This window comes from Mustela nivalis, assembly GCF_964662115.1.
Source record: "Mustela nivalis genome assembly, chromosome: 19".
NCBI lineage: Eukaryota > Metazoa > Chordata > Mammalia > Carnivora > Mustelidae > Mustela > Mustela nivalis.
Window position 1 is genome coordinate 23,422,431 of NC_139038.1, and position 12,208 is coordinate 23,434,638.

General features: G+C 34.5%; 2 protein-coding genes across 7 annotated transcripts in view; both read right to left on the reverse strand.

Annotated features, from left to right (window-relative positions):
- The window catches only part of LOC309854548 (phospholipid-transporting ATPase ABCA3-like), a 294,363-nt gene that overhangs the window by 226,649 nt on the left and 55,506 nt on the right, over positions 1-12,208 (reverse strand). The gene's annotated exons all lie outside the window — the stretch shown is intronic.
- LOC309854547 (phospholipid-transporting ATPase ABCA3-like) overlaps positions 1-12,208 on the reverse strand; it is a 123,338-nt gene that overhangs the window by 55,691 nt on the left and 55,439 nt on the right. The window contains exons 13-16 of the mRNA XM_082713824.1: positions 8,792-8,946; positions 8,387-8,542; positions 7,830-8,040; positions 1,817-1,967 (exon numbers count right to left, since the gene is read on the reverse strand). Of these exons, the coding sequence (XP_082569950.1) occupies positions 1,817-1,967; positions 7,830-8,040; positions 8,387-8,542; positions 8,792-8,946 (673 nt within the window). The remainder of the gene's footprint in view (positions 1-1,816; positions 1,968-7,829; positions 8,041-8,386; positions 8,543-8,791; positions 8,947-12,208) is intronic.

The window sequence follows — 12,208 nt, forward strand, 5'->3', positions numbered from 1 at the left end:
TAAATTAACCCATACTAGAATAATATCTTGCAAAAAGTTACTGTTCAATTATTATCAGTTATAAAAATCTTAGCTGGAATAAAAATCACCAAGAATTCAACCATCATTTCATTTTTTTTCATATTATATTCTGAAAAAAAATAGATTCATAGTGATTTCTTTTCCTTCAAATTGTTTTTTTCCATTTCTTAGTTTAAAGTATCTCCCTATTAGGGGTACCTGGTTGGCTCAGTCAATTAAGCACCCAGCTCTTGATCTTAGCTCAGGTCTTGATCTCAAGGTTGTGAGTTCAAATCCTGTGTTGGGGTCCATGCTGGATGTGGAGCTGACTTTTTAAAAAATTGTGTTTTGTTTTTTTTTTAAATAAAACATCTCCCTGTTAGAAAAACACATTCTTCCCTCATTTCATGACTTCCAAGTTTATTCTGGAGTCAGTGCATCATTATATGGCCCAGTAATCTAAAATTAATAGTTCACCTCTTGGATCTTCTTCCTTTTCCTGTTCTCTTAAGCCCCAATGATTAGTAAGAATAGATGATAAAGACCGTCTGCTTTCAAATATGAAGATATGATAAAATATGAAGAAGATACTATAACTATGATGATAAAAGACATCATCTGCTTCAAAATACTTTCATTTCCTCTTTTAGACATTCTTTGAGAATGTCATTTGTGTCCATATGAATGAGGATAGGCAGATAGTGTGATAAGTTTAAGCAAGTGCTTTAACTTTATGTCTCCTTCAGAGAGACTCTGCAGCTTCACATGGACAACAACTATCACAATGGGCCAAACACCCATTTGGTTCCCAACTTTTCTGAATGAGTCAACCACCATGTATCGCTGAAGATACGTATCTAGAATTTTATTTCTAATTCTCCATGATATTTAATTCACTCATTTCAGCTTATGGCTAGAATCTTGATTCCATTCTGCTGCTTGATCACACTATTCTATGCTGCTGTTTCTCAAGAACTTTCAAATTTACTAAATGAACAATGTTGACAGGATGCAGTTCCTTTTCCTTCTTTTTCTGCTTTTTGAAACATTCCTCCTTTTCCTAGAAAAGAGGGCATTAAAATCCTTCATATTCTTCTGGAATATGACAACTGGCTTGAGGAAATACTACAACTACCTACGTATATATTAGAAAAAGATAAAAATATTATACTCTCAAAGTCACTGATGAGTATACTTAGTTTTGATTTCCCTTTATCAGCATGGTTATCTTAGGTAGAGTTATTATTCTTTGTGACTACCTTTGATGAAAAACTGGGCTAGTGAGAGCAAACTGCCTTTTTATTTTTTTAAAGATTTTATTTATTTATTTGACAGACAGAGATCACAAGCAGGCAGAGAGGCAGGCAGAGAAAGAGAGAGGAGGAAGCAGGCTCCCCACCGAGCAGAGAGCCCGATGTGGGACTCGATCCCAGAACCCTGAGATCATGACTTGAGCCGAAGGCAGAGGCTTAACCCTCCGAGCCACCCAGGCGCCCCGCAAACTGCCTTTTTAAACTGAGTTCCCATCACCTTGGCTTCAAGAGCCACCACTAAAATCATTTTCATCTCATTTATATTTCTGTTCACTTTACTCACCAATTTTGGTGCCACCAAAACATACAATCAGTAATAACCAATTAAAACCAGGAATCTATAGCCAAATGTGGCATCCTTCTTTTCAGTGAAAGTGATAGCAATGACTGGAGTTCTGGCTTGTTAAATAAACTCTATTTACTAAGACTGAAGATGCCTGGGAAAGCAATAATGATATCTGGTTATCTAAACATTAATCATTTTGCATTCTCTGGACTCATACCTGTGGGTGTACTCTTTGGGTAGAATAAAAGATACTTCTTTATTAACATTCTTCTCCAAAGTGGCTGTTGGTATATAATACTGAAGCAATTTGGAGATTTCTTCAACATTACAGTGAGCTTCCTTCACCATGACAATGTGGTATCCCACACCTGAGAAAATCCATTTAGAAGAACAAATGAAACAATTTTGTATTTCCAATATTCTTGGGAGACCATAGTTGGCTTTCCATGTTTTAGGTGAGCTAGAAGAAGATAAAGCATGTTAATCATATGACTATAAGTCTAAGAAGTCTAATTAGTACTTCTTTCATAATTTCATTAATTTTCTTAGGGACTAATAGAACAGAGATGGAAAAAAAATCTGGGTTTGGTTTTTTTTTTGGAAAAAAAAAACATATATTTGGGAAACTTCCATATATTTGGAAAAAATAATATGGCCTTTTATTCTATTGACATTGAGATCTGAGAAGACAAGGTTAATATTCATTAAACAGATATCTATTTGGAGCCTATTATAAGTAAGGCAGTAAATTAATCAGATAAAAGTCCCTTCCATTGGATATCTGAGAAATCTTTCCAAAGTATTCTCCACATCCACCAGATGCACTATACTTGTCTTGCAAAGCTGGAGGAAAGTGTAAGAAGTAGGAAAAAAATGTCTCCAGGGCACTCCAGAACTTTGTGGAAAACATTGCAATGGTACTCTGACAGCTCAGGACAGAAAAAGAGCCGAGAGAAACACATCTGTGGTACATTAGCCCTTCACTGCAATGGCCCTTTGAAGGTTAGAGAGAGGGCAGCAGGGTAGACAGAAAACCTTTAAGGTAAAGAAAATAGTGCAGAAATGGAAATCAAAGAGCATCTGTTAGATACAAAAAGCTGGGAACTGGACTATAGCTTAAAGAGATCTCCATGATCTCATTCATGTACAGATCCCAACCTCTGCTAAGAGCAAAATCCTGATCCTATTACTAAAACATTTGAAGACAGTGATGGAGAGAATCTATACATAGGTGTAATACATCCCAGTATTTGCTCAAATATAGATTATAGTGACTAAGTCTTCCATAATAGTGGCATAACAGACCAGGGTATACCATTTTCTGGGATAAATATCAATTACTTTAGTCCCATATTATTATATTCCAAATTTAATCATTTAAAAAAACAAGCAAGGAAACTAGAAAATAGAAACCTAAATGTGATGGAAAAAAATAGAGAAGCAGAAATAGAAATGTTTTCCAAACAAAGGAAAAATATTATCTCCAGAATATGACTCTATTAAATGGAGATCTACATAATTTACCTGACAGAGTTTAAAATAACATTATAAAGATACTCACCAAGGTCAGGATACCAACACATGAACAAAGTGAGAATTTCAACAAAGAAACAAAGTATAAGAAGTACCAAAAAGAAGTCATAGAGCTGAAGAATATAGTAACTAAAATGAAAAATTCATTAAAGGGGTTCAAATGTGGACTACATAAAGTGGACAAAAGGATAAGTGACCTCAAAGTCAAGTCACTGGAAACTGTTCACTCAGAGGAACAAAAAGAAAAAAAAATGAAAAAAGAATAAATAAAGCCCAAGAGACTTAGAGTATCACTAAGTAGAGCAATATATACAATATGGGAGTCCCATAATGGAGGGAGGGAGAGACGGAGAGAGAGAGGGAGGAGAAAGAGGAGGAGCTAGAAAGTTTATTCAAAGAAATAATGGCTGAAAACTTCCCAACCAAGGAAAGGAAATGGACATTCAGAGACACACATGCAAAGGATCTAAACAAGATGAATCCAAAGATATCTACAATAAGATACATTATAAATCAAATAGTAAAAAGTCAAAGACAAAGAGAAGATTTTAAAAGCAGCAAGGGAAAAGCAAGTTGTTACATACAAGGGATTGCTCATTAGACAGCTGATTTTTCAGCAGAAATTTTGAAGGCTAGAGGGCATAACGAGATATATTTAAAGTGCTGAAAGAAAAAATACCAACCAAGAGTACTCTATTGGGTAAAACTACCCTTCAAAAATGAAGGATTTACTAAAGTAAATATTATTACTAAAACATGTTAACAAAAAATAAGATATTCAATGCACAATTAGACAATACAAATATATATGTGTGCCATCAACAACTAAAATGTTGTGAGGGAAGTAAAGAGAACAGTTTTTTGTATGCAATGGAGTTTAAGTTATCAGCTTATAACATGAAGTTATATTTTATGTTAGTTCCATGATAACCACAAAGAAAATATGTCTAGAAATTACACAAAACAAAGAAATCAAAGCATATCAATACCAAAAAAATCAGTAAAAAAGAAATGAAGACAGCAAGACAGGAAAAGAAGGACACAGAATTATAAGACAAAGAGAACACAATTAACAAAGGAGTACTTCCCTATAAAAATCTGTATTAAATATAAACAGATTAAACTCTCCAAACAAAAAGACAGAACAAATGAATAGATTTAATGAAAAAAGTAAGATCTACCCCTACAAGAAAACACTGGGTAAAATCTTATTGACATTGGTCCTGGCAATGATGTTTTTTGGATATGAAACCAGAAGCATAGCAAAGAAAAGAAAAAATAGACAAGTGTGTCCACAACAAACTAAAAAGAGGAGGGGAGTGCCTGGGTGGCTCAGTCTGGTATCCAATTCTTGGCTTCAGCTCAGGCCAGGATCTCATGGTTGTGGGACTGAGCCCTGAGTCAGGCTATGTGCTCAGTGGAGAGTCTGCTTGAAGATTCCCTCCCTCTGCATCTCCCTCCAATCACTATCTCTCTCTCTCTCTCTAAAATAAATCAATAAATCTTTTTTTAAAAATTAAATAAAAAGATTCTGAATGACAAAGGAAACAACAAAATGGAAGGCAACCTACAGAATAAAAGAAAATGCTTGCAAACCAAAAATTCCTAGGTGAAAACACAGGATGTAATCTCTTTGATATTGACTATAGAAACATTTTTCTAGCGGGGTCTCCTCTGGCAAGGGAAACAAAAGCAAAATTAAACTATTGAGACTACATCAAACCTAGCTTTTGTGCAGGGAAGGAAATTGTTAACAAAACAGAAAGCATTGTGAGTGGGAGAAGATATTTGTAAATGATATCAAATAAAGGAATAACATTCACAATATACAAAGAAATTATACAACTCAACACCAAAGACCAAATAATCCAATTTAAAAACAGGCAGAAGACATGAACAGACATTTCTCCAAAGACATATAGAAGGCTAATTGATACATGAAAATGTGCTCAACATCACTCATCATCAGGGAATTACAAATCAGAACCATAAGGAGGTATCACTTCACACCTGTCAGAATGGCTAAAACCACATCTTCTTTACCCATTCATCTGTTGAAGGGCATCTTGGCTCCTTCCACAGTTTGACTATAGTTGACATTGCTGCTATGAACATTGGGGTGCATGTTTACCTTCTTTCCTTTATATCTGTATCATTGGAGTAGATACCTAGAAGTGCATTGTTGGGTCTTAGGGTGTCTCTATTTTTAACTTCTTTTTTTTTTTAATTTTTTATTTTTTATAAACATATATTTTTATCCCCAGGGATACAGGTCTGTGAATCACCAGGTTTACACACTTCACAGCACTCACCAAAGCACATACCCTCCCCAATGTCCATAATCCCACTCCCTTCTCCCAAACCCCCTTCCCCCAGCAACCCTCAGTTTGTTTTGTGAGATTAAGAGTCACTTATGGTTTGTCACCCTCCCAATCCCATCTTGTTTCATTTATTCTTCTCCTACCCACTTAAGCCCCCATGTTGCATCACCACTTCCTCATATCAGGGAGATCATATGATAGTTGTCTTTCTCTGCTTGACTTATTTTGCTAAGCATGATACGCTCTAGTTCCATCCATGTTGTCGCAAATGGCAAGATTTCATTTCTTTTGATGGCTGCATAACTTCTTGAGGAAGCTCCATACTGCTTTCCAGAGTGGCTGTACCAGCTTGCATTCCCACCAACAAAGTAAGAGGGTTTCCCTTTTTCCATATCCTTGCCAACATTTGTTATTCCCTGTCTTGTTAATTTTGGCCATTCTAACTGGTGTAAGGTGGTATCTCATTATGGTCTGCATTTGTATTTCCCTGATGACTAGTGATGTTGAACACTTTTTCATGTGTCTCCTAGCCATTTGTATGTCTTCTCTGGAGAAGTGTCTGTTCATGTCTTCTGCCCATATTTTGACTGGATTGCTTTTTGGGTGTTGACTGGATTGGTTTTTTTTGATCACAGATACCAGTCCTTTATCTATAATGTCCTTTGCAAATATCTTCTGCCATTCTGTGGCCTGCCTCTTAGTTGTTGGTTTTTATTTTTTTAAGATTTTTATTTATTTATTAGAGAGAGACACAGCAAGAGAGGGAAGACAAGCAGGGTGAGTGGGAGAGGGAGAAGCAGGCTTCCCACTGAGCAGGGAGCCCAATGTGGGGTTCCATCCCAGGACCCTGGGATCATGACCTGAGCCAAAGGCAGACACTTAACGCCTAAGCCACCAGGGACCCTTGTCTCTTAGTTTTGTTGACTGGTTCCTTTCCAGTACACACATACAATTCAGCCATCAGAAAGGATGAATATTCACCATTAGCATCAACATAGATGGAACTGGAGAGGATTATGCTAAATGAAGTAAGTCAAGCAGAGAAAGACAATTATCATAAGGTTTCACTCATATGTGGAACATAAGCAATAGCACAGAGGAGCATAGGGGAAGGCGGGGGAATCTGAAGGAGGAGAAACCAGAGAGGGAGATGAACCATGAGAGACTATGCTCATGGGAAACAGAGTTTCAGAGGGTAGGGATCAGGGGAGGGGGTAATAGGGTGATGGGTATTAAGGAGGGCATGTGCTGTGATGAGCACTGGGTGTTATAAGTAACTAATGAATCATTGAACACTATGTCAAAAACATATGTACTATACCATGGCTAACTGAACATAATAATGAAAAAAAGAATGGCTAAAACTGTAATACAAGAAATAATAGGTGATGGTGAGGATGCGGAGAAAAAAGAACCCTCTGGACTGTTGGCAGAAATGGAAACTGATGGAACCACTGTGGAACACATTGTGAAGATTCCTCAAAAAATTAAAAGTAGAACTACTATACGATCCAGTAATTCCACTACTGGGTATTTACTCAAAGAACACAAACATGCCAATTAAAAAAGATATATGCACCCCTATGTTTATTGCAGCATTATTTACCAGAGCTGAGTTATGGAAGCAACTTAAGTGTCCACTCACTGATGAACAAATCAAGAAGATGTGGTAAATATACACAATGGAATATTATGTAGCCATAAAAATGAAATCCTTCCATGTGTAACAACATGGCTAGACCTAGATGGTATCATGCTAAGTGAAATAAATCAGACAAAGACAAATACTGAATAATTTCACTTACATGTAGAATCTTAAAAAAAAAAACACAGAGACAAAACAGACTCAAAGATACAGGAAACAAACTTTGTCAGTTACCAGAAACAGAAGGGGTTGGAGGCCATGCAAATAAGTAAGGGGGATTAAGAGGAGTAAACTCCTGGATACAAAATAAATAAGTGATGCAGATATAATATACAGCATGGGAAATACAGTCAATAATATTGTAATAACTTTGTATGGTTACAGATTGTAACTAGACTTATCATGAGGATCACTCTGTAATAATATATTTATTACAGTTATAATATATTTATTAAATTTTATATTTATAAAATACTGAATCACTATGAGGTACACCTGAAAATAATAGGACACTGTATGTCAATTATACTTCCATACTAAAAATAAATAAACTATGATCATTACTTCAAAGCCCCAATAAAAAGAGGAAATCATAGAAGTTTTGGGGAGACAGACAAAAAATTATGGAAATTATATTAGAATAATATTACTAAGATATCAATATTCATGAAGATTATGTTAGAAGAATATTGAGATATCAATACCCAAAAAATAATCAAAGGAAAAGAGACCGTATATTTTTTTCAGGAAAACTGAAGAGCCACAGCACCGCAGGGATCCCTCGACCATGATGGCTATGCGATCACCCAGAAAGTCAGCTTCATCCATGTAGTGGGTGGTCAATAAGATGGTACGATCCTGTTTATACTGCTGAAGGACATCCCAGGTGGCCCTCCTTGAGGCTGGGTCCATGCCAGAGGTTGGCTCATCAAGTATCACCACCTGAAGACCAGAAGAACAATTTCATAACCATTAAACATTATGTACTAGTGTCACTAAGATCTTACCACTTATGGGGGTTACTCTGGTTTTGTTTTTCAGTCACTTGTTCAGTTAAGCTAAGATAACAAGTTTAGACTAAAACTGAATTAGGACTGCTAGAATAATTCTAAACTTGTGAAAAATTTATTACAATAATTTGATAATCTGAATTCTACATGGGATTTAATTTATAAGGTTCCTTTTACAGTGTTAGATTTTCATCAGCTCTCAGGTTTTTGTTGGCTAAATTTTTTAGACTAGCTTCATTGGGGATACATTCTTAGTACCCCCACATTTTTTTTTTTACCTTGGAACCCCCTAGAAGTGCTATGATCATGGAGAGTCTGCGCTTCATTCCTCCACTCAGTGAACATGAAAATTCATTACGCTTATCTAGAAGGTTAAAAGCAGCCAGCATATGATCAATTTCCAGAAGACGTGTCTTTCGAGGTATTCCTTTTACCTACAAAGAGAAGCCAGAATTTACATGGTGTTTCCAGCTTTTTCCTTAGAAAAACTTTATACAAAAGTTATATATTTTCTTATATTATTTCTGTAGTGTCTTCTTTCCTTAGCCTGTCTTTATATTTAAAGGAGAATTAATAAAAAATCAGTTTTTGAACTTTCTAAAAATAAGGATATTGATAGTTGGGAATCTACCTAAAGTACATCAGTAGAGTGGGGAAAAAGGAACATATCTTTATTGGCTTACCACACAATAGAAATAAAGGTGTTCTGACACAGTCAAGTAATTAAACAACAAGTTTTGTTGAGGACACAAGCCCAGGCTTTTCCTGATCTGTACCATCTGCTGTGAAATGTCATATCCATTAATATAGACCTCTCCACTGGTAGCAGGATAGAGACCTAGGGATCAAGCAGAAAACATAATAATACCTTAGCTTTCATGAGGGAACATGACAACAAACTTTTCATTAAAAACTTAAATTTGAAATCTATATATGGATTATTTGTTAGAATTAGCAATATCTCTCAGAAGAAAATTCCATAAAATACCAATTGTATTTGAGGTGATGAGATTAAAAATATTTAATTTTTATTTTTATTTGATTAACTGCATGTTCTAATAGTCAATGAATATGAGTACAAATCACTCAGGTATATAAAAGCAATAGAGTTTGTTTTATTAGAATTTAACAGCATTGCCATCAGCTATGTGACATTTATGAATTGTGTAAGGATCATACACTGACCTAGACTATGGTAAACTCTTTAATTAAAACTTGAAAATGCAGATAATAAAACTGTTAGAAGAATTGAAATTCTAGTCAGGGGAGATAACACATAATAACCTAAAATAGTTTCAAAATATTTGTATAATTTTTATCCATAGCTCTCATAATTATTGATGAAGTTTAAAAAAGAATATCATTTCAAATCCAGTAACTCATTAATCCTACTTTGCACTTACTGAGGTAAGCATTGAGTATTGTATAGAATTGTGAAATCCCTATGTTTTACACCTGAAACTAACATAACATTGTATGTCAGTTATACTTCATTATAAAAAAAGAAAACATGACCAAGAGGATAAATACGTTCAGAAATACTCATCCAACATGATGTCTCACATTATCCCTGTTGTGCGGCAGTTCCCTCTATTGTCATGTTTATTCCAGAAGTTTTCATTTTTAACAATGCAATCTAATTTTAGATGTACTGAAATGAGACTGTTTAGCTGATAAGCCCCCTTTGACTTATTTCTGTAGTTTAGTGATTTTAGTTTATTTCTGATTTTAGTGATTTGAATCCTCTGTTTTTTGTTTCTTCATTTTTTTTTTTTTTCCTGGTCAGTATAGCTGAAGGTCTGTCACTTTAATTGATCTTTTCAAAGACTAACTTTTGGTTTCATTAATACCCCTACTTCCTTCTTTTTTCTTGCTTTAGATTTATATGGCTATTCTTTTTTAAGTCTCTTAAGGTGGACAGATTGTTTAACAGAACTTTTTAATGTAGGAATTTAGAGCTACTAGTTTCCCTCTAAGCACTGCTTTGGCTGCATCTCATTAGTTTTGTATGTTATGTCATTTTCATTCATGTCAAATATTTCTTCATTTTCTTTGTAATTTCTTCTTTCACTATTAGTATTTAGAAGTATGTTGTTTAATTTCCACAAATATGTGAATTTATCATTTCTTCCTGTTGTAAATTTATAATTTTACTCCAATGTAATCAGTGACTACACTTTGTGTCATTTCAATCTTTTAAATTTATTCAGGCTTTTTTGGTGGCCCAATGTATAGTCTACTATAGAGAATATTCTACATGTGGTTGAGAACAACATAGATTTTGCTGTTGTTAGATGAAATGTGTATAGATACTTACAAGATCTATTTTGTACGTATTTTTTTTTAAGATTTTATTTATTTATTTGTCAGAGAGCGAGCAAGTAAGAGCGAGCACAGGCAGACAGAGTGGAAGGCAGAGTCAGAGGGAGAAGCAGGCTCCCTGCGGAGCAAGGAGCCCGATGCGGGACTCGATCCCAGGATGCTGGGATCATGACCTGAGCTGAAGGCAGCTGCTTAACCAACTGAGCCATCCAGGCGTCCCATGTACGTAATATTTTTCAAGTCATCTATGTGTTGTTGATATTCTGCCTACTTGCTATCTTAAAAAAAAAAAAAAAAAAGTGGGATACTGAAATCTACAATTATTACCTTTCCATTTGTCTTTTTCTGCCTTAAATTCTGACAGTTTTTGCTTCATATATTTGGGAACTTTGTTGTTAGGTGCATATAAATTTATAAATGTTACAACTTCAAGGTAAATTGACCCCTTTATCATTACAAAATATCCTTCTCTTTTTCTAGTAACACTTTGTTTCAGAGTCTGATATTTGCATAGCTACTGGAGATTTACTTTGGTTGCATTTTATGTATTCTTTACATCCTTTTACTTTCAAAGTATTTGTATCTTTGAATCTAAAATGTGTCTTCTGTACAAAGCAGAGAGCTGGATTTTATTTTAATACATCTGATAATCAGCCTTTTCTATGGATTGTACAATCCACTAACAATATTATTATCGATATAGCTGGGTTTAAGTCAGCCATTTTGCTTTTTCATTTTTATGTCTCATGTCATTTTTGTTACTCTATTTCTTCTTTATCGCTTTCTTTTGCCTTGATTATTTTCTAGCGTAAATTTAAATTCCTTTAATGATTTTTTCCACTATATATATATTTTTGAATTATTTTCTTAGTAGTTGTTCTGAGGCTTACTAGGCATATTTATCAGATTTATGTTAACTTAATTCTAGAGAGCTGCTCCCTCTTCTCTATTTTTGTGCTGCTATTATACACAGTTCATCTACATGTGTTACCATTCCTACAATACACTGTATAATTAATAGTTACAGGATTTTATGCCTATTACCGGAGTGGATAAAGGAGAGTAAGCATGTAATTATAGTTTGTTAAACTTACTTCTTATTTTGCATTTTTGGTTCTCTTCATTTGTTCCTATGGATTTGTGTTCCCATCTAGTATCCCTTCCTTACTCTATACAACTTGGCACCCATCCACCTCCTTTATGCTATTACTGTCAAATTTATTACTTTTCTGAATTACAGGCCCAACATTACAATAATACAAATATTTTTATAGAATTTCTTTTGAAATTAAAGGAAAATATGTATTGATTTACTGTCCACATACATATACATAAACATTATGTATATCTATATCTATATCTATATACACTATATATACCTGTATCACATCTTCCTTATCCATTCATGTGTTGATGGATACTTGGGTTGCTTCTATTTCTTAGTTGTTGTAAATAATACTGCAGTAAATGTAGGGGTACATGCATATTTTTAAATTACTATTTTTATTTTCTTTGGGTAAATTCTCATTAGTGAAGTTACTGGATCATATCGTATTTCTGTTTTTAATTTTTTGAGGAAATTTCAAGCTATTTTACACTGTGGCTTAACCAATTTACATTCCCACCAATAGTGCATGAGGGTTCTCTTTCCTCCACATTCTCCCCAACACTTGTTATTTCTTGTCCTTTTGACACTAACCATTCTAACTGCTGTGAAGTGATATTTTCTGTGGTTTCAATTTGCATTAAATAATGATGACTGATGTTGAGCATCTTTT